General features: G+C 38.9%; 2 protein-coding genes across 9 annotated transcripts in view; both read right to left on the bottom strand.

Annotated features, from left to right (window-relative positions):
- EPB41L5 (erythrocyte membrane protein band 4.1 like 5) overlaps window positions 1-6,284 on the bottom strand; it is a 61,247-nt gene extending 54,963 nt beyond the window's left edge. For 4 of the 7 annotated variants that reach the window (XM_052791082.1, XM_052791084.1, XM_052791085.1 and 1 more), the window contains exons 1-2: window positions 6,166-6,284; window positions 4,975-5,159 (exon numbers count right to left, since the gene is read on the bottom strand). In XM_052791082.1, coding sequence (XP_052647042.1) covers window positions 4,975-5,154 — 180 coding nt within the window. In that variant the 5' untranslated portion in view covers window positions 5,155-5,159; window positions 6,166-6,284. Of the gene's footprint in view, window positions 1-4,974; window positions 5,160-5,777; window positions 5,891-6,165 lie in introns of those variants that run through there. The other 3 variants (XR_008235842.1, XM_052791087.1, XM_052791083.1) reach the window with 3 other exon arrangements.
- Window positions 6,285-9,145: 2,861 nt separating this feature from the next.
- Window positions 9,146-23,126, bottom strand: part of PTPN4 (protein tyrosine phosphatase non-receptor type 4) — a 121,119-nt gene continuing 107,138 nt past the window's right edge. For both annotated transcript variants that reach the window (XM_052791112.1, XM_052791111.1), the window contains 3 exons: window positions 21,552-21,700; window positions 18,309-18,444; window positions 9,146-15,776 (listed from right to left, as the gene is read on the bottom strand). In XM_052791112.1, coding sequence (XP_052647072.1) covers window positions 15,690-15,776; window positions 18,309-18,444; window positions 21,552-21,700 — 372 coding nt within the window. In that variant the 3' untranslated portion in view covers window positions 9,146-15,689. The remainder of the gene's footprint in view (window positions 15,777-18,308; window positions 18,445-21,551; window positions 21,701-23,126) is intronic.

The raw sequence follows: 23,126 nt of genomic DNA, 5'->3' as shown, positions 1-23,126 counted from the left end.
GCACCTCCACTTTGTAACGCTCAGCTCAGGATCGATTTTTCCAGTTTCAGTCCCCTAAAGGTCTTTCAGTAGTTTAAGCAAATAATCAAAAGCATTTCAATAGTTAAAGACCACATGTGAAAAAAGTTTTAATCCAAACCTTTGTAGTCCTAACACACACACACAAGCACGTTTGTTTACTCATTTCTTTTGTCACCCTAGATTTATTTTGAACATTTAAAAGCCAACCTTGAACACTAAGACTACTCATTTTATTGGATGACTGATTTTCTAGCATTTTTAGCATTTCTAGATTTTCTTTTTAATCAGCATCTATGCCACAGACAGCATTCTGTACTTCATATCTATAGCTACAAATATTCAGCAAGTAGCCACAAATATTCTACAAGCTTTTTAAAAAAAAACAACCACCAGAGTGGATTACTGAGTAGAAACAACTATCACAATACATCTCTGATCTTATAGTCGGATCAACACAGATCATGTCCCTCCACACAAAAAGCCATCAGCACTCATTAACAGTTTGCTGGCAACGTTTTTGGCATTCCAGATAGGTTTCTTAATTTTATTTAAAATAATCACCACAAATACCGTCCTTTTTATCATATTTTGTAAGCATTACTCAAAAACTGTCAACAGCTTAGCTAATTCCTGCTATTCCACAGAGCTCTTGGACTCATTTATACAAGACCTTGTTTTATGATACTTCATTATAATAAGGACAAAAACATCTCATTTTGCAATCTCCATACTAAATTTCATGCATGCATAAGTAAGGAATATTCTAACATGAAAAACTACTCAGAGAGCATCCATTCTCGTAATTTATGTTTTTCATCTTATACCACTAGGAAGCTTTTGCCTAAAACTTAGGTTGCACGTACAGAAACTGGAATACAATTAACGCTCTACCATCCATGAGAAGATTACGTAAATTGTGGGTTAAGCAGGGTCAGGTTTTTTTACCCAACACCCCTGGCTTCCACAAAGTACAGTGCTGCTTCTGTAAGACCTCATACTTACTATCTGTTGCTACTGTAAAGCTGACCCTGTTCCCCCACAGAAAGCTATCCACAAATTCTAAAAAAAGTGCATATTCCAAGTGTATCTCTGTAATTTAATTTACATTATTTATCTTACCATTTTTCCCCTTTATCTAGGTTATCTTTTCCCTCTCCCAATTATTACTATGAATAGCGTAGAATTGACTGTCTCTACAACAAACTGTTGGTGACTCCAATTAAAAACAGCTTTCAAGGAAAAGCACTGGTATGACGCTCTCCCCCTCCACAACCTGTCTTTCCCCACTAACCATGACCACCAGAAGAGCCAGTATTCCAGCTGTTGAGGGGCTGCCCTAGGAGCTCAGACTGGTATGACTGAGCTGATGGAGTCTTCAGGTACTAAACCAGGGCTGTTCATGGCTTTTGAGCTTTGGGGAATTTCAGAGGTGCAGTGGGGGAAGATGGAGTTTAGTTTCGCATGGGAACAAGATTAAAAGTAAGATAAGCGATGTCAGCAAAACAGAGTTCTTGTCCTCTCACCAGTCATACCACTAAGCAAACATTCCACCCACGGATCTTAAACAACTGGAAGAAAAAGCACAACCCGACTTCTGTCCAAGTTGAAGTCGAGGTAAGTTAACAGTAAAACAGCGTGTATGATGAACAACATCAACAGCAGCACAGTTAACAGACACCATATATTTTATAAAAACTTTTCATAGATAAAAAAAATAATAAGCTTCTCACTGTTTCACTAAGCACATGATAAGTCTGTCAAAATCACTGAATGCATTTGGACAAACATACAGCTTCAAAAAAGTGGTAATAGACGAGGAAAACTACCAGGTTGAAACACAACTTTAGAATCTGAGATGAAGGTGGGAAAAAAACCCCCACACCTTTTGATCTGCCCCAAAAGAACACTGATAACTCGCATGAAATTCATGCCTCCCATTTTGAACATACCAAAGTGACGGTAAATAGTATACATAACACTGATGTTCTTCAGTCATTGACACAGCTATGAAATAAGTAGATTCTTAAAAAGAATCCAGTCTATGTACTGCATAGGACTGTAGCTTTGATGAACAGTGCAAGTCAGGCAATTTTGTAATTAAAAACAGAAGAAATAGAAAAGCAGACAGATTAAGTGGCTTGACAGACACCATAGATAAGATCAGTGGACAAAAAGCAGAGTTACTGCTGAAATCCTGGCTCTGTGTTTAATAAATTAAATCTCAACTGCACCACTTATAACATGTCCCTTCTGTCTCATTGTCAATATTTGTAAAAACATCAGTATTCACTGCTTAAAAAGACCGAAACATGTTTGGCTTACATGGTAATGCTCCCTGTGGTTGGGTTGGGTTGTTTTTTGGTTTTGGGTTTTTTTTTTTTTTATTTAAACAGAAATTCAACAATCTCAGATTCAATTATATGAACGACCATAACTCCAGAACACTCTTCTTTCAGTAGCTAATTCAGTGTAAGGATATAACTCAACATGCATTTTAGGCAAACATAAGCTTGATACCGCCTCTAAATGCTTCCTCACCACATTTGGGGATGCACATGGGGAACCAGATTGGAGAATCACTCCAGCTGGAAACTAACATAAAATTATACCGATTATTTTCAGCCACAGCATTTTCTTGACTTAGCTTACTGCGTGGCTGCCAAAAAACTGTTTCTTCTGCCAAGGGGTATGTGAAAACAAGGACAAATGCAATAATGAAAGCAACATCTTTTCCTCCTGTGGCAGCAACAACTTATGCCACTGTAAAGTATTTATGTAGCCATGGATTAAAAAAGGCATGGTATTCATTCCTGCCAAGACAACTCTTTCTCTGGCCATGAACTAACCTGTTTGCTAAGTGATTCAGTCTTAAGAACCACTTTCTGGTTTGTTTGGTTTGTGTTTTGTTTTTTTTTTACATAAAACAATTTCACGCAACTTAAGTAGACAACGGGATTGTGCACAACTGAACTGGCAGACCTGAGGGCACCTCTTTGAGACAACAAGAGTTCATTTTATACCAAATCTACTGTCAAAGTAACAGAACCAGTCTTGGAAAAGGCCTTAGCTCAAAGAGGACAATAATTCTTAAGGAAAGTTGCTGTAAAAGAAAAAAAAAAAATCTATATATATACACACACATATATATTTTTAATTTAGCTTTAGATTTTAGAAAGCAACGTTGTTTTGCCAGGATTTTCTACCCTCCACTTCATCCCGTCTCCCCCCTCTCCCCCCTTTTTTGTCCTCTTTCCAAGTCAACCCCAAAATATGAATGATGCAAGTGGACACACAAGAACAAACACACTAAGGAGTTTGAAATGAAACATTTAATCTACTTTTAATTTATTGTATTTTAATCACCAAAGAAACTAGTACATGTCAGCCACTGACGATGCACTGTAATTACTGCATCTAGCTATGTAGATTTTAGCATATTTGTTTACTGTTACTCATAACTTAGATGTCCACAGACAAAGCTTTATGTTGGCTTACAAAGAAAAAAAACAAGAGTGAAAAAAGTTTCCTGTAGAAATAAATAGTTACTACTGCACCCCGGTCTAAGTTTTATAGTCCAGATGGCAGGTCATGACACCTCTTCACGTTCAATTTATGCTCCTCAAAGCCTTAGAAATGTCGTTAGAGGCACCAGGAATTTGCCTACAGAGCCAACTCCAGCTCCAAAGATTACTGCTCTGGTTATGCGGAGACACCAATTTAAACTTGAGTACTTTTTAAGTGTAACTCTTGCTATAAAGTGTTTGTTGGCATTCCTGGCCTCAAACCAAACATCCTAGGCACTAAGCAGCACTGAATACGTTCATTACATTGTCTCAGAGATGTACAAATCAGTTTTACTGCCCTCTATAAACGCCTTTCTGTATAGTCATTTTGCAAATAAAGATGCCAAATTGTTTCTTTAACTCTAGATTACTTGGGGTTCTGCATATCGCTGAAGTTATTTCTGCTCACTATGTCAACACCACCACTCAATACTCTGACAAGTTGAGCCTTCCTCAGACTACCTAACATTATAAACACTCTAGAATTGTGCTTAAAATAAGAAAGTGAGGAAAGAAAAGCCATTTCAAGAATGGCTGCTCCGCACATTCTTTCAGCCAGCAGCTCCAATGTCAGTGCAACTGTTATTGCAGCCAAAATCCTATGGACCTAGTCCGAAGGTCTCGCCGACCCACAGCTTTCTAACTCAGCTGTGTGAGCTCAAAACAAGTCACTAACAACTACAACACATGGTAGTGGAAAAACAGAACACATCACTTCCATCGCTACTGTTCACCCTGTCACAGCCAAACCCAGGTATATAATTAAACAGAGCAGGACAGACACGTGTATATCAAGGGAGCTTTAGAAATGCAAAACAGTGGCTAACACCTCACTCCCAATAAAGCACTATGCTATGAGACAAACCCTGCTACATAATCTGCCCCGAGGAGGAGAAGGAAGTAGAATTCTTCTCTTCCCCTCCCCTCCCAAGTTAGCGTTAAAAACTGCATCCATCCCTGACACAAAATCAAAACAAACAGAACACACAGAAATTACTGCTAATACTTCTGCTCATCCCTCCTCCTCAACAGAGTTACACCAAGAGATTTACCTTCCTTCTCAAGATGCATACATAGCTCACTGCAATTCATCCGAAACGTTACCCTCTCTAAGTTAAGCCTGGACACGACAATTACATTAACACGCTAGAAAGCATTCAATCTATAAGGCGCAATGATGTCTAACAAAACACTCTCTAGTTTCAGTGAACAACAGAGTTAACTATTCTTTCAGTACCTTTTTATGACCAGTAACTTAGTGGATGCCAAGTCAGAGGGTCAGTTGCTACGACAAATAGATATGCCTTTACCTGACTTGTAAACAGCAAAGAGCACAATCAGATTGACAAAAGCCAACGGTATTTAAAAAACAAACTCGCATCACTCGTACCGGTAAGTCCACGCTGACATCCGTTCCATCCAGCAGCGCTACTCGGCAAGTAATGATGGATTTTGCATCCCCAGCTGCAGGGATGTGGGTTGCAGCTCTTTGGGCCTCTCTTAGCCGTTCCTTCTCCGCATGCTTACGCATAGACCGCCGTCCAAGGGTTCTACGGAAAAAGCTCAGCATCTTTGCTATGAAATCCAAGACAAAAAAAGAACATGCTAATGTTAGTTTTTCACAGAAAAAAGAGAAATAACAGCCTGCATTTAAAGTTCTTAGAAAACACCAGACTTTGATAAAGAAGTGTTAGAGATTCAAACAGATGTTTCGCTTCTTTGGATTTAAATACCCACAAGTCTTTGGCTGCTTTGAGAAAAGCCTCAGCTCAAACCTTTGACGCTAGTTGGGGTGATTTTGGGGACCATGTGAAAGCACGTTAGGGGAAAAAACAGCCATCGAGGAAATCCCACGCAATTGTTTGCAGTCTTTCATTAACAGAAACGCTACTGCACTCTTCAACGAGACGGCGATGTTCTCTCAAAGCTGGAAGGCAGCGAAGAACTACGCGCCACCAGCTACTTTCTTGGCTGACACGCTCCGTCTCTCTCAAGGGAAAGTAAGCTGTAAGCGGCCCTTCCCGCCCCAGAACTTCGCCTCCAGACCAGGCACTCTGGTGCGGGGCCTCTCGAGGAAAGGCTCCGCACCGGCCGGCCGGCGCCTTTCGGGCGCGGCGCTTCCCGGCTCTCTGCGGCCGCGGCAGCGCCGAGGCTCCCGGCCGGCGCAGGGAAGGCGGCCTCCCGGCCGCTCACCGCCACCGGCGCGTCGCCTCCCGCCGCCCGGCTTCCCGGCCGGCCCGGCAAACTCCCGGGGCTCGGCCATGAGTCAGCCCCGCGCCCCAACGACCGGCCGGTCTCACCGGATCGCAGCCCAGCCCGCCAGCGCCCGGCGCCGAAACCCGGCGCCGCCCGGCCGCCTTACCGGGGGAGCCCCGCCGAGGAGCGGCCCCCCCCCTCGCCCCGCTCCGCTCCCCCTCCCCGGGCCACGCCGCGGCCGGGCGCCCCCGCCCTTACGCAACGCCCCGAGACCGGCGGCCGCCTCAACCCCGGCCCCGCTCCCGCCCCGCCGGCCTCGCCTCAGGGGTCGCGGCCGCTCGGGCACCGCCGCCACCGGCCGCAGCGGCAGCCCCGCGCCGCTCACCTGGCGGGCGGCCCCGCGGCCCGGGCGGCGGGAGCGGCGGAGCCGGAGGCGGCGGGAGCGCGTCCCCGCGGCGGCTCCTCAAGGCCCTGGGGGCGGGCGGGCGGTGAGGGAGCCCCCCGGGAGGGGGCGGGCCTCCGAACATGGCGGAGCGATGTGGGAGGCCCTTAAACGGGCGACGACTCGCCGTCCATCTCCTCCTGGCCACGCTCACTCACCGGGCGGCTCCCGCTGCCGCTCTCCCCGCTCGGCGTAGGAGCGGAGACCGAGGAGGAGGGCGGCAGGGAAGGGAAGCGGCCGGCGGGCGGGGAGGAGAGCGCTCTTTCTGGCGGCGCGGCCATCGCCCCTTTAAAGGGGCGGATCGTCGGCGGAGAAGGGGCGCCCCCGCCCCGAGCCGGGTGGTTTCGCCCGGCGGAGGGGCCGCCGCGGGGGGCGGCGGGGGCGCGGCGCGGCCCACGTGCTGCCCGGGGAGGCGGGCGGCAGGCAGCGCGCGCCGCCGGGCCAGCGCCGGCACGGCGGCCACCGGCAGGCGGAGGCCGGGGCCAAAGGCGGTGTGGGACCGGCCCGAGGGGCGGTCAGGGAACCGCTGACGAGGCTGCGCTCCGTTTCGAGCCGCGGGGACGGCTTTCGCGTTATTTCGCAGCATTTCTGGAATTTTTTGCTAACACGCGGTGGAGGTTTCCCTCAGCGGCTCAGCCAGCGCTGGGACGAGTCCTCAGCTGGCCAGCGGAGACAAGAAGCCTCAGGCAAACCCGCCCTCAAACCATTCAGTTTAGAAGAAAAACGTCTCTGAAAGGGTAACACTGCCTGAAAGGGTCACTGTAGCAATATATTAAATAAAGCAGAACCATCTACAAACTAGCACTGTTAGTATTTATACACTGAAATAAGATCATGACAACAAAACACGGTTTGTATTCTAATGTCCTTTGAAAATTCAAATACAGTCCGTCCCCATGATCTATACTTTTACCATTGTTCTGACTTGTTACTCCAGTCTAAGGGGAGAAGCCCTGCTCACTGGCATCAGCCGCAGCAATTACAAAGGGCTGCGCTCTCCTCAATATTTTTGAGACTGTAAATTACTTGTGTTGAAGGTAGTATTTGAGATCTCCAAACAGAAAACCTCAGGAAAGGCAGTATAAACTCTGCTTGCAAAGTGTAGTGCCAGCTGACAGTAGCACCGCTCTGGTTAAACCAGCCCCAGACTCCTTCAAACTCCCAGGATAACTGGGAATTCAGCCTACGGGAAGGCAGAGACTTCGGCTTGTTGTTCGGACTGCTTTTGCTAATGGTAACGCAACATTTCCCACACTCAGCTATGAGACCCAGGCCGAGATAACCAGTCACTCACCTGCCATGCAGAGGGACTGTCATAATGAAACACAGAGTGGTACATTGCTATGGCAAAATCAGCTCCAGTGTCTGAACATACATCGAGTTATCTTGATGTCATTTGCTGAAATGGCAAAAAACCCCCCCAAACCCAACCTGCCAGGTAATTGCCCAGTATTTGCTGATGAAGCAACAGGCCGATTTTAATGTTAAATGTGAGTTATTTTAGCACCTTTGTGTTGACAACAGAGCAATCCTCCTGCCACAAGCAGAAGGAGCAAAGCAAGCATAGGGGAAAGGTGAGATTCAGGTTTGTGCCTGGTTATTTACTCAGGAACATAAATCACAAACTGGAAGAATTTAGACACATTTTATCAGAGGAGCAGGGACTATGCTTGCTCTCAGTAGTCTGTCAAGAAATACATGTGGGAGCTTGCAATAAAGTTCCCAAAGAAAAGATCCAAAATCTTATATTTAAAGGGGGGAAAAATAATTTATGTTGGAGGTTTTCAGATATCTGATGAATTCTCAGTGCAGATCAACTAACTGATCATTTGCATAACAAGGATGCTTAGTTTTTAGTGGAGATCTCCGTCACAAAAATGGTAGTCTCCTTGCCATTAAGTCTACACCAATTCACATTTTCCTATTAGACAAAGCATTCTGGAGAATTACCCAATTCTTAGAGGTGGTCCCTAAATTTTCTGCCCATCTTCAACTATTTCCTCAAATTGATCTTCTTTCCACTCTGTCACTCACAAGCTCCATTGTTGCCACCAAGAACTCCGTTATTCCCAGCTTCCTTTCTGTAGCTTCAGTGACACATTTTTGCTCATTTTTGCTCTTCCTATGTCACACCAGCCTCTTGCTAGTCTTCTTGTAATTACAGTCTACTCCTTCCTCAGTATTTGCTACTCAGATACAGTCCAAATATATGCACATGCAACTGTGGTTATCGGCAACTTGTCTTCTATGCAGTCTTCCTATTCCAGTTTAAACAAATCTCTTCCTACTTAATACCTCTTCTTACTTCTGTTTCTCTCCTTGAATGCTTTCCCAGTAGTTTATCTTTTTGTACTTCCAATCCAAACACCTTGTCCTCCCTTAAAAGTCATTACTCATTACATTAATCAGTCACATTAAGAACATATGGGTCTCTCTCTTTTCTGAGACTCTTATCCCTCCTGAGATTTTTGTCTTGCCTCTTAAGTCCTTTCACCATCTTCTACTTTTGCTTTGAACATCCCCTCACATTTTGGCATCGCAAACTTCCATCTGGAGTTTTTGTTCTTCACAACAGTATTCCTCATGCCCTGCTTTGTGATCAGACTATAATACCTATTGAACACTGTCTACAAAACACTCATGCTATAAAAGATAAATAAAGAGTTATTCTTCCATTAGAGCAAAAACTGCAGTGTGTATTTTCAGGTAAAAACTTTGGCTGATACTGTCATGCCATTTCTGTAGCCAAGCAATTTAATTCCTGATAATTTAGCATCCTCTTCTAGTGCTAAATCCATAGGGCTGTACTTATGGCATACAATGTCAAAAAGTAAAACATAAGATGAACATTACCTGGCATCAGAAGCGTATAGAAGTAGCATAGCAAAACTGTGTACAGTAGCAAGAAAATCACAAAAAAAAATTAAATTACTAAAGCACATCTTTATTTTGCAATTAAACAATTAAGATCCACAAGTAAACTATATATATTTTCAAGTCTGTACCTAGACAACTATTTGTCAACTCAAATTAAATATATCCACAAAATATGCATAACAGCATTTTTTCACATAATAGAAAGAAATTTTACTTAAGACTAAAACAAGACTTGTTAAATGTTAATTAGCATATTTATCCTGGGAACTGCTGGTTTTCGGTAGAAGTTAGTGTATCATTTTAATGGCAAGAAATTTCATTTTATCAAAATGAGGACAAATACATAAGGCCCTTTAAAGCATACAGTAGCTGCAGTGACAAAAGCTGAATTTATCTTCATATTGTCCAGTGTTGACCAATTTCAAGTTTCCATCATTTTCAATCAACCACCCTGGCTCTTTAGCCAAGATGTTGCATTTAGGTTTTGTTTGGGTTTTTTTTTTTTCCTCCCCCTCATGTGCTTTTAAACAAATATATAGGCAAAAGTCTACTTATGAGAAGAACCTTCCCACCCCCCCCAACATTAATAAAGATAAACAAGAGTTAGTCTAAACAACAAAAGAGCTATTCAACTCTGAGATGATTTACTTCACGCTTGCAGTCCATCATTCAGCAGTATGAAACTGAGACAAAATTTGACAACAGAAAGCCACGGCTGGAAATGCAAATTAATTACCAGTAGTAACTAGCAAAAAATATTGCCACCATCTGATTGTTAATAATGATCTAAAAGTTCTTCCCTTTGTATTTACACATAATATAGCACCTGTTACAGAAAAAAGCCCACACCTTACACAAACAGCCCTGCCAAATTGACTGGTTAAAATGGGATCACTGGTAAATGAACCAAACCAAATGGAAAACAAATCTGGATACACTGGATAAAATAAAACCTTCATTTTCTTACCTTAATTTTCCTGTAAGATTATTATGGGTTGTTACTGTGGTGCCCCAATGTACTGAGATAATTGCACTGGATCGTTTACAGTCTAGTCTTTGTGGATATATTCTAGTTAAAGAAAACAACAGCTTAATGTAAACTGTTTTACCCTTTTACTCATGTCTTAGGCCCCTGGCCTAGGAGTAAAAGGGTGACAACTTCTTTAAACTTTGTTGTGCATTATCTTTAGTTATCAAAATTCAAATAAGTTAAGTAAAAAAAAAAAATACTGATTTCCAGGTAATTGATCTAATGTTAAAATTAATGCTTAGCAGAAACATTTACAGTAAACATAGCTAATTTGCAGCTAGCTGAGAGAGATCACAGAGATAAATTTACAAGTACCCTGTAGTTTCTATTTGCACCTTTTTTTTTCTTTTTTTTTTTTTCAAATGCAAGCTTCGTATTCTTTTTAGGACAGGAAAATTGAGATGATAGAATTATTAATATCTTATTAATATCTATTTTCTGCAAGTCCCTCAGAAACACATGAACAATAAACCAGAAATGGTTGGAACAATAGAAAGCATTCGTACCAGGGTGTAATCCGAATCATCTCTGTACAGAAACCCATTAAGCATCTCTCTCCAAACCCAATTTATTTTGCCCAATAGTTCAGTCAGTAGTAAGCATGAGATAAAGTGCTACTATTCAAACATCAAAACACTTTGAAAAAAACCCTATCCTTTAAAATGTGTAAGCTTGCTAAATACGAAATAACACAACCAACAAACTGTCAGCCAGTCTGTGAAACCATAGTTCATGCTATAGCAGACTAGAATGATAGATATTTTACTGGCAATTTTTTTTTTTTAAATGAGGCTACTGGTTCAAACAAATCAAAAAGTCCACATTTTTTTAATTGAAAATTTCAGCATTTTTTTAAAAAGTGATTTATCTCAAATTTTTACCATTGAGCTCTCAACAAGCAAAACATGCCAAAGCCAACAGCCGGAGTTTACAGCTTATGTACCAGTTAAAAACCTGTAGCTGGAGAAGCCCTACAAACTGAAAAGATGGACAGCCGTGGTAGCAACCAGCAGAGGTAAAATCCAGTGATAACAAACTGGCCTCTTTTGCAGACTGCTAAACCAAAAAAAAAAAAAAAAAAAAATCAGTTTCCATTTATAACTGCAGTGGGATAACAGAGACTGGACAGAACAGTTACACTGAAACAAACAAACCATTTTCTCCTTACAACAGCTTCCCAATCACCACTAATTATAATCCCTGCAATTTCATGCAAGATCCACATCTAATCAATGAATATGTTTTTACCAGATTTTGATATTGGATCCTAGCACTAAAAGTAGCAAAGGAAAAGGGCTTTTCCAGTCTCAAGACAAAAGGTGGGTACTTAAATTAGCAAATACACCCAGCCAACCAGGGACCTAAGATTTGAACTACAGAAAGACTACAAGTGACATTAGAGGGCACCATTCCTGTACTTTGTGGAAGTCCAAATATGCAAAATTTTAATTTGGACCATAACCCAATCCCTCCCTTTATCCTCAGGGCTGAGGGTCTTGAAGATTGCCTGCAGAGTGGCTCTACAGTCATAACTACAGCATACATACTGGACAACCTGCTTTCACTTGGAAATTGGTGGATCTGTAGAGTTTTTCATGCTCATGCTAATTCCCTGAGCCACCAAACATCGCCCACACACCTGCACACACACTGCAGAAGCATAAAAATATCACATAATTCAGCTCCACAGCATACCTGGAGCTCCAGCATCTCTATGCCAGACTTCCCCTACTTCCCGTCTCCCTGGGCAGTGCAACCGCAGCAGGTCCACTGCGTTTTGGCCCTTCCATGGGTAGCACGAAGCTTTTTTGGAAGGTCTCCATGGGAAGTTGACGGCTACACGGGTTCCATAACAAACTCCTCATGTTCCTTAATCTCCCAACTGCTTTCTCACCCTTTCTCTAATAGATGGCGTGCCAGACTGTAATCAGATATTCTAGAAGAAGTGTTATTGCTTTATCTATATGGGACATAAGCTTTTAAGATTTAACAGAGAAATGTGGAAGAACTGTCAGCTAGCATTAAATGTAGTGAGAAAAAAAAAAAATCAGGCTTTCTCTTTTTCATAACTGGGAGAGAAAATATAAAAATGAAATGCATAAAAGCAGTATTTTACTGCTTAAGATTTGCAAGTTATTTAAAATACCAAATGCTTCCAAATTCAGGATAAATGAATTCTTCAGCTCTCAGTTACCTGGTATATCTAAAGCAGTATTTCTCAAAGTGGATTGGCTGACAATCTGTAGTTAGTTTATTAAAACAATACCTGCATCTTATTTCATATTTAGCAAAAATAAAAAATGCCCCCAAAACACTCAAAGCCCCTGCTAGAGCCCCGTGTCTTTCTACTGAAAAAGCCCCTTCAAATCCACTTTAAAAAACAGAGATGGTAGTGGTAGTTTTCAATCTGAACCTAAAAGGAAAACACAAGTCTTAACATTATACATTGGCACAAAATCATCATAATATTGCTCTTATTTACAATGAAAACTTTTTTTTTTTTTTAAACTGGATTTGTATCATGGAAGTGTTACAAACATACTCTTTCCCACACCCGCCCAACATTTTTCCTAATCAAATGTTATGAAAATAATTATTCATAAAATCCAACAGTCATAACACCAATCACATATAGGTCTATAGGTCATTATGTCTGAAAGATACATTCATGTTTTGTACAGCATGAAACATACAAAAACTTCTTTAAAAAAGTCTTAAGGATGATACAGATCTTCATAACCCAAAGTAAAATATTTAGCAGTTTTACTTTTTTTTGGCCATATAAAAATATTTTAAAGGCCATTTATACCACAACAGGTAGAAACATTGGAACGAATGACTTATGGTGCAGAAAGGCTTCAGTGCTATTCTCCTTCCCAATCAGTTTTTGGTTACCACTATCCTGGCTTTGGAGAAGCCAAAAAGCCACTGAGTCGCTGATGGCCAATTTTCCAAGAATAGTTACTTTGTTCCAATTTTTTTCCCAGTGCAACTAGTTAATACAATATAAATCAGCGTAAGTCAGTGCAGAGGAAGATTTTGAAGAGACCTATTATTCTTGCCTGTGTTTGTAATCAAAACAGTAATGACAGACGATCAATAAATATCTCACACTTAATTGTGGTATAAATGGGTCTTTTGAACTCAAACTGCTTTGGCAACTTTACATAAGAATATTTAAATATGTGACATACCAACACTATATAATGTTGTTATAAACCCCATTTCTGATTTCCCTCAGAAAAAAAGGGTAGATGCTATTTTCATTTACAAGTTGGCTACGAAGAAAATTTATTTCAATATAATGGATGAATTATTTTAATTTTTAGACATTAAGTGCTGAGTTTAAAATAACCTTCCAACTAGCCAGCGTCTCAGCTAATAATCTCGTCTCACATGTAAGTTAAAGCTTATACTTTCCTAAGGAAGAATTTTCTTGTTGCAAATGGCTTAAAATAAAACTGAGATTAAAGCTACCTTATTACTCTTTTTTCAGTTTATCAGATCCAGAGATTCTTGTAAGATTCATTTTTCACTGAGGGATAATATTGATTTAAACATCAAATCTAGAAATATAAGTAACAGGGCCACAGGCCACCTAATATTATTTTGCTTTCTAAAAATATTTAAAACTCTATCTTCCATTTGGCATTGTGGTTCACGTTTATTACTAAGTCACAAGCCAGGATTTCACTTTGCCTGAATCCCTTTTCACTTAATAGTTCATAGCTGATCTCTTTCAAATGTCCATAGAACACAGTATATTATATAATATAATTCTTCAATAGTTAAAAATTATTTAGCGTAGAACTTTCCATTTTAATTCTATGCTCTATATAGCTTACAACAAAATTTACTGGATAAACATTTTCAGGAAACCAATACAATAAATTAAAACTTTTAAATAGAGGGCACAAAGTTATGTTGTCACAGAGCAGTCAAAGAAGTGACTGATTTTTTTTCTTACAGTATATTACACTGGATACCTTACTTCTGACTTGGTTTCTCCTATACTGGAAAAATATTAAAACACTGGGACATTTATGTATCTTTAGAATGAGCTCAGATACTGTATCAGACAGACATTACTTACAAATCTTCTACCTACTTAAATAAGAAGCAACCCATACCAACTGGAACAATTTTTCCACAAGCAAAACAGAAGATGACTGGAGTCATCATGGAATTAAAATAAAGTTCTGGGACAACTTCATACTGTTCTCCTCCCTTTCCCCCACCCAAACAAAAATAGAAAAAAAGGCAGACCTGTACGAACATGGCTTGAAATCAACTATGAGGACTTAAGAAGTAATTTGTTAGCAGATAATGGAATTAAATCACATCTGACTGTAAGTTCAACTTCATTATCAGTGCTATTAAAGAGTTAATGTTCTAATCGAGTAAGACAGCTATTGTCAATAAAAGGATAAAACAAAGTATCAGCTTCTAATGACCTACCAGCATTTCATAGTAAGCTGCTAGTAAGTTACTAGTTGGAAGGAATGAAGGAATGTGTCAGATTTTTCACATAATTACAACACAGCAGCATACAATGCTCATTCATTAAGTTGGCAGAGGTGCTTTTGCTACCGGGAGTAGCACGCAGGTACTTGTATAAGGAAAGAGGGAATGGTATTTCCATGACCCCTTGTGGTAACACATTCCAAGCACCAAGGGCCGTTTTTAAAATCTGAACCCGTTAAGATAAATATGACAGGACAATACCACCCCCACAGAATCATGAGTGCCTTTCACTGGATGTACGCTGTAAGTCTCAAGGCACTTAAGGGGTTAAGACATAATGCATGCACTAGTTCCCATCACGTAATCTTAAGTCACACGAATCAGAATACACCAGTGTATGACACACAAGCTGTGTCAAAGAAATGCTGTTTATTTTTTTTTTAATTTTTTATTGTTATTATTTTGTACAAGATGCTGGTAAGTGGGCACTATGCAGCTACTGCTGGGTTAACACAGATGCCAGCTTTCCTCTAACAACCAGCTGGTCTCTAGTAAGGGTGTAGGACAAAGTGTGCTGCATCAGTAGGCAGTGTGTATCTATCTATTATCGGCAATATTGCTAATGTTGTAAAAAACAAAACAGTGAGAGTCTGTACATAGTAAATAAACCTAGCACTGGAAAAAGACCATGGCTTAGTGTATTTTTTCATTTGTTTTTCATTTTAAGAGACATGGGTGTAAAACAAAGTGAAATAATTCCAAGCCTTGTTTGTAGCAATTCAACCAGAAGCGCAGTATATGGCACTACCATGAAATATCGTAGATTACCCTGAACACAATTAGTTCTTTCAGTTTATGGTTTGTTTGGAGCAAAGCATGAAAATAAAGTCTTCAAATGGATGAAGGTTAGAAGAGTTTCAGAGACTGATTTTGTTTCAACGTAAAGTGCAACAGTGCTGAAGTTTTCAAAGTCCTTTGTCAATTCTTTGCTGTACTTCACTATCATTTCCTGCAAGCAGTATTACGGCACAAAGAATGCTGCCAGTTCATTATAGAGGACAGGATTCCTCAATTGATATCCTAGGTTTTTTGCTCTTTACTTATGCAGTGATGCTTGTAAAGGTTTAATAAATCCTTCTTCATATACCTTCAAAATAGCTTCACATACAAATCTGTATTGACTCTGAAAAGGAAAGTAGATTCAGTAATTGAACCATGTCATTTGGAAGCAGAAAAAGCCTCTGATAGCCCCATCCCATTCTCTTGACAGGCCAAGAACTGTGCTTCAAAGTTAGTTTAGGAAATGCAAAACAAACAGGAACTTTATATTAGAACATCTTGTTTCACAACAGAATAATGGGATGAACAGCACTTTGAAATATATACCAAAAGTCATACCCACAAAACCTGTACTATTATTACAACATCACCTATTTAGTAACTTTCTGCTCTTCATTTCATTGCTAGTTTCACTGACCTGAGGTTTCCATGCACTTGGATTTAGAAGCTATAGTTTCAAAGGACTTGCATTAATTCTGGCATGTTACTGGCAACTTCCTCTCAGAATTTGATAAAAAAAGAAAATTGTTTCATCTTTTAAAAAGCCAGAACTCCAGTGTCTTAAAATTATATAATGTCTAACTCCGCAATGCATTCAATTCTAGCACCTGCATTCATAGAGGCCATTAATATTTTGTTTTAAACAAACAGTAGTTAAAAAACCCAACAATAATCAAATTAGAATATAATGAAAATAAAATGAAGTAAAATCACTGTTTTGTAAAGCATCACAACTAACACTGAATACTGCATAATGATGTATATGCTGGTCAGAAAGCCAGCATGCCTGCCTTTTCAGTGTCATGGAATATCCCTCTCTATGCAGTAATTAGTGATGTCAGATCTTAAATGGGCACAGTAACAGATTAGTAATAGAATCATTATTTACTGTATTGTCGCATGTATATTAAAATAGTTAAATTTATACATATTTGTGTAAAATACTTATTTTTCTTCCAGTGCTCCCTGAAGGAGACTCTGAAGTCTCCACATACAGTACACACAGCAGACACCCTGCATAGGGCCATCTTGTGGACACTGAGTGAATCTCTTAGGATACACAAGATCAGGAAGAGCGTGCCAAAGGAGAAATTATAATAGCTAGTGTTTATGAAATCTTAAAAAAAAACTCCCAACACTTCAAGTCTTCTATTATCCCTTCTCCTTCTGATGCAGTAAACTCCTGCGTTTCAATGAAGCTTGAAAATTCTGGTTTCTCTAAGAAAAATGAGAAGACCAGAAGGTATTTAGCACATGCCGTGAAAAAATACAGTTAAAACACTTACCACTGCACCTCCTACCTTTACTAATAAAACTCTCTTCCCCTCTATGTACGCTAGAGAGATATACTATTCATACTGTATAGTCATCACAAACAGCAAGAGCCATCCTTTATTATTTTTCACGTATCATCATCTTCCTCATCCTTCCTGTGCTAGCTAAATAATACAACTTTTTTTTTAGTGGAACACGAATACTGGACAGCTGCACTGAATGATAGTTGACCTAAAAATGGAGGCCCATATATACTTTTTGTCAGTCTGAATACTCTCTGAAGAACACAAAAAGTTTATTCAAACTCGGTTAGAGGAACAGCAGCAGGGACATTAAAATTACTACAATGAGAACTACCTTCAGGTAACTGTGGGAGAGATTTGATACTGATCTAATGCCTTTTATCCTTCAAAATACTTTCTCTTTAAACGCCATATACTATGAATAAAACTATACAACTGATTACTGATTCAAAAAACCAAAAAACCTGGAACTGGTCAAAGCTTGGAACAACCAAGAGTCCGAGCCTTTTTTTTTTGAAAGACAACACAACTCAAGATTGTGACCCTTTTTAGGTATTTTCTAAAAATGTAAGCACAAACTGCTCTCAGAGATACACAAAACACCTGACTGATACAAATAAAAAGTTTCTAAATCTGTTCTAAAACTTCTACAATTCTGAAATATAATACATTAAAGCAACACCGCAATTATCTCAAAAAACCCCAAACATTATAGATCCAGGAAAAATTCTAACATCCGAAGATACATCAAATGTGAAGAGAGCACCAAAAGAATCCTGGTAGCAGGTTACTTTTTTTAGACTAAATACACTTAAAATTACTTTGATATATCTCACATCAGATTTAATTACACTGTTTTTAAAAAAATATTATTTCTCTGTTTACTTCCCTTTAATTGAGTCACTACAGGGCAGAGTTAAGGCTTGTTTTCATTATAACTAAGGCAACATAAAATCAATGAATTGCATCACTGAAGGTTCTTCCTGCATGTCTTGGATCTTTCTGTGTTTACCTTTTATACTACTCCCATTCTTAACACCTGGAATAAGGCTCCTGCCTTCTCCACTGAGTAATTTTTACACTACTGAAAATTGGCTCTTTTTGACATTAATTGCCAGGTATCCCTGAAACAGATGCTGCTTTTTCCAAGTTTTCTTTGTAGAAATTTAAAGAATTGCTCCTTTCCAACAGCCTTAGCAATTTATTCCTGCCTGAAGCCAAGGCTACAGCTACACTGGGTAAAGGTGACCTCTTTGCAGTATGATCAACAGCTAGTATATTAAAAATCCATCTAATGATATGACTAGATAATAGGAAATTATTCTTCTGCAACACAGAACAGCAAGTATGATACTCACAGGTGTTTGGATCATCATGGCTCTTTGATCTCTCATGGTTCTTACAATATCTAATGGATAAACAGGCTGATTGCACTCAATGAGACACATAGCTGTCTCCATAGTGATAAGAACTCCTGTCCGTCCAATTCCAGCACTGAAAAAAACAACAAAAATCCCAAAATGGAAAATGAAACAAAGTGTCTGGAATATAGTTCATACTTAAAGATCTTCCTTCTCAAGGATTCTCATGACTGATCGTTATAATTCCCATACTATTAGGGCAGGGGTTAGACAGATTGTGTCTATGTCACTGGAAGCCTCCATCCTGCCTGACCAGAGCAAAAAACAATCAGTGCAGAATTGTCAGTCCTTTGAAGAGGGACTGTCCTAACCCAGCCATTCATTTGAGCAGAATTTACAAACAGATATTTATTCAGATCATATTATAAACAATACTAATATCTAGATGATAACAAAACACAGAGATACCTAGCATACACTGTGCACTTTGTGTCAATTTGACTATTACTGGAATGACGGGCTGATTTGATAAAACCATGTTTATGTTCTTGAAGTGATCCATAGCTCCACATTTCAGAATAAGGAATAGAACAATTACTAGAAGCCTTTGGAGGTTGAAAATAATGATAATTTTCTTAGTATTAAATAGTACAAGAGATCTAACTTGTGTAGATTGAAAGGGAATATGTAATAGCAATCCCTTTCAAGACAAGAAAGAACCACAACATATACATCTCAGAATGGCAAAATTGTTCAGAGCTTACAGGAATCATCTTTTGCTTAAAAATAAAACCAATCTAAAGATTTATCTGCATTGTTTTACATATACATATACTTTTCCACAAGTAGTAATCCTCAAAGACTGAATATTTAACCTTGAACTTGATAATCAGCTTCAAATTCAAATTTTCCATGTTCAAGAAAATTATGTTGCACTTTTGAAATAGAAAACCAATGTTTCTCCATATTTGAATACAGGATCAAATCCACATTTTCAGATGTCAGCATTATCTCAGCTCATACAACTGGTATTTCAGTCAAAAAATGAAAGTGTTTTCTTCCAAATTAGTTAATATAAACATTCCAAACTTTGAAACTTAATTGTTGTGATTTTGAAGCATAACTTCAAATTAAGTCTGGCCAAACTACTACTTTAAATCTTTGCCCAGAAGGTGGCATTAAAGCTACTACATATTTCAGTGATGTCATGAGAATTTTATGACAAGATGTAAATGTGCTGGTTATAAAAAATTATTCAATAACATTTTATATTTCTATAATTTATACATATAGAAGTTATATGCAGAATGCTTTATGAAATCCAGGCAGGAACCGTATCTGTCAAAGAACCTAATGACTCATTTTACAACTTCAAAAGATTCAGAGAAGGGCAACACAACAATGGGAAGTGTGCTAGTTTCCATATAGTGCATATCAGGTAGGCTAGGACTCTGTAGCTTGGAAAAAGAAATCATTGACTGATGGAGAGGAACACTGAGACAGGACATGAAAATCATGAAGGGCACAGTCAGGATGGGTGGCTCACCATTTCATCTAGAACAAAAGTTAGAAACTGTTCAACTAAACAAGTAGGAGCCTTGTAAAAATAAACACATGAACACAAGCTTGGAAACTAGTGTTTTAAGTAGTCCAACATAACAAAAACCTTTCCAATTTCTTAAGGTTTTTTTGTTGCTTTACAATCTCTCTGCTTCTTTTGGTTTTGTTTTTAAACTACTGTTGTACAAAAGAAAAGTCTGCTGGTTGGATCCCCCACACCAAAGCTGGTGGCTTAGTTCTGAAAACAAGTTTCACCATTTTGTTGCACTAATGCCTTGTCCTATTATACTGAACAGATGTTAAAATAGTGTGCACAACATATGGAGGAACACCTGGGCTCCTTCAGCTTGACTCACTAGTGGAATATGGTTATACTTCCTAACAGGCCAATTAAGTAAATTATGTTGAACTCTGATATTCCTTCTCTTTTCTTCTGCGAAACATAAAACTGTTACAGATGTTGGTATTGAAATTATCAGTGTGGAGCTCAATAGATGCCGCATTGAGATGAATAAAACCGTTCATAGCCTCCAAAGTTGTTGTTCCAGTGTCTCTGCAGACTTGCACACTTTATATTGTAAAAGTTGTATTTGGCTGATATTTTCACTATTTGTTCACAACTGTATCAACCAAAAGTGTATCAATAATGGAAGTTGAGGAACAATATCATTCAAGACAGTGGCATTCTGGTACTGCTTTCCCTAGTTAACAAGATTCTTCCTGACCAGCATAAAGCAGAAGAGAATGCAAAACCAATGATATACAATTTCTGATACACAAAGTGTTAAAAAGAGAAAACATTTTTCTTTCATCTTCTTTACTAACTGTCTAGTTTGCTAGTCTTTAAATTTATTTTATCCCTTAAACCTCTCAGCTTCTCTCTGAAACAGGAACGATGCACACCTGACTCAGGAACACTGACTGCGAAGTATTCAGGAATTTAGAGATCAAATTTTATTCACAGAACTGCGCACCAAGAATTGGTATAGCACATGTTCATTTGAAGACATTTGGTATTATGCATTATTATAGTTTACTAATTAGATATCTTAAAGGATTAAGATTTTGAAATTTACTATAGGAATGTAGAATGCTATTAATAACTATTGCACAAGAAAAACAAAAAAACACATTTCATGTGTACATAAAAATCTGAGTAACAGAGTTTGCTTAATTCATGACAGAAGTGAATTGTTGAGAAAAATGTGTCATCTTAATGTATGTATCAAAATATCATGTAGCTTAAGACTGCAGACTTGAGAAAAAGTGTCTTTTATTTGATCATTGAATATACCACCCATGTTTCCTGCTATGGATTATTTACACAGCTATTCTGGAGCTTTGTAGAATAGTCACCATGAGGACAAGGTTCCTAAGTTCTTTTGCCATTTCCCTGAATTATTATATAGATTGTTAGCACAAGCATTTAAACTGTAAACAAAACAAAAACCCCCAAAACAACAAAACCTCTGCACAGATCAATTCATGTAGATACTCAAAATTTTGCTTATTGAAACATGATTACAATTTTAAGTAATTGTTTAATATAAATGCTGAGTTCTCCTGTCATCCCCAAAGCAGATACAATTAAATGTTTATTTCAGCAACAAAACACAGAAAAGCTATTCAATGATAAATAAGTTCACTTTGATGACTTAAGTTGGAAAAAAAAATGGATACCTGCAATGAACAACAACAGGTTCTTCTCTGCCAGCCCTCTTCTTTCGCACAAGACACACAAAATCTAGGAAATCGCTGGAATCATCAGGAACCCCATGATCAGGCCATGCTATATACTGGATTTGGGTTAGTTGGCGGCTTTCCTCTTTCTAATCATGAAACACGAAGTTTATTCAAGGGTAATTCAGGTCCCACAAAAAAAAAAGGCAGTAATAATAATAATAATAATAATAATAATAAAAAAAATCAATGGTACATTTACAGCAACTAGTACCCATAATAAAAGTGGCTTCAGGCAAGTAGCAGCACTTTATTAGTGTTAATCATTGCTCATCCTGGATTTTATAATTACATTTTTTTTCTTAAAAACAAAAAGGGCAATCCACAAATGTTTACATCTTCAACAGGTTAAAAAAATTACACGTAATAGCAAAGCAGTTCAAGGATACCAATGATCTATCTGAATGCTAGATGTACAAGAAGGTGGTCCAATTTTTAGCAAAACAAATTTAACAGAAAGAGGTACTATCTTACTACATCAAATGACAGAACTGGGGCAGGGTGGGGAGAAGCACAACTTTCAGACATAAAAGCTTTCCTTCAGGCCCCTTGTGAACAGCAGCATTGTTTTGGCTTTATCTGCACCTCTTAAGGGTACTGTACAGAAGATGCAAAACGACTTCGTTTCCCACTCCTTCCTGCCCCTTGCTCTAATATCACAAACGTAGTCTGCCTCTGGTTACTGGAGGGGACAGGCCGTACAATCAGTGTAAAAGCAGCATTTCAAAGAACAGGAGTTATCGCACTTTAAGTAACCTTTAGGCACAGAATCATTTACAGAGGTTCCACTGCTGATAACAAATGAGCGATTGTCTCAACATGACACAGGGAAGGGATTTTAACTGCAAACTGACTAAAAAAACAGCTCTATAAAACCGACCTCATCTGGTAACAAAAGCAGTGAGAAATGAGTACGTGAACTAAATTCCAGATAGTAATTTCCAAACATTGCTGAGATTGAAATGCTAGCTGGGGAAGTTCTGAAAACTACACATGCCCTGAAAATCATGCAATGCATGTTCAAGAAGGTCCTTGTTTACATGTAATTGCCAATTCCAATTCATCTCTCTCTCAGCAGGATTTATCTTCCATCTACTTGCACATATTGTCCAAGATGGAATTATTGAGAACTGTTTGCCTCTACAAAGACAGATTTTCAGTTGCAATAATGAAAGAACAAAAGAACAAAAAAGAGACACCTCTCTTGTTTTGAAAACATCAAGGAAATAACAAGTTTCTCAACTTCTTTAATTACTCTTTTTCTTTGGCCAGGGCATGAAAGACACCAGTAAAGACTTTTAAGACAAATAATAAAACTTTTATGTGACTTAAAATCAATTAATATGATTATGGAAACCGAATCTTTGTGATGTTTTGCTAGTAAAACGTTTGTTATCATTCTAAGAGCAGAATTTATACTAGGTAAGTGCATGGCAATATGAAGAGTTTTCTAAAGGCTTCTAGAAAAAAACAGTTCTATTTATGTGGATATACCATCAAGTTGAAAAGAAAGAC

This window comes from Harpia harpyja, chromosome 7, assembly GCF_026419915.1.
Source record: "Harpia harpyja isolate bHarHar1 chromosome 7, bHarHar1 primary haplotype, whole genome shotgun sequence".
Lineage (NCBI taxonomy): Eukaryota > Metazoa > Chordata > Aves > Accipitriformes > Accipitridae > Harpia > Harpia harpyja.
This window is presented reverse-complemented; position numbering and strand designations above follow the sequence as displayed.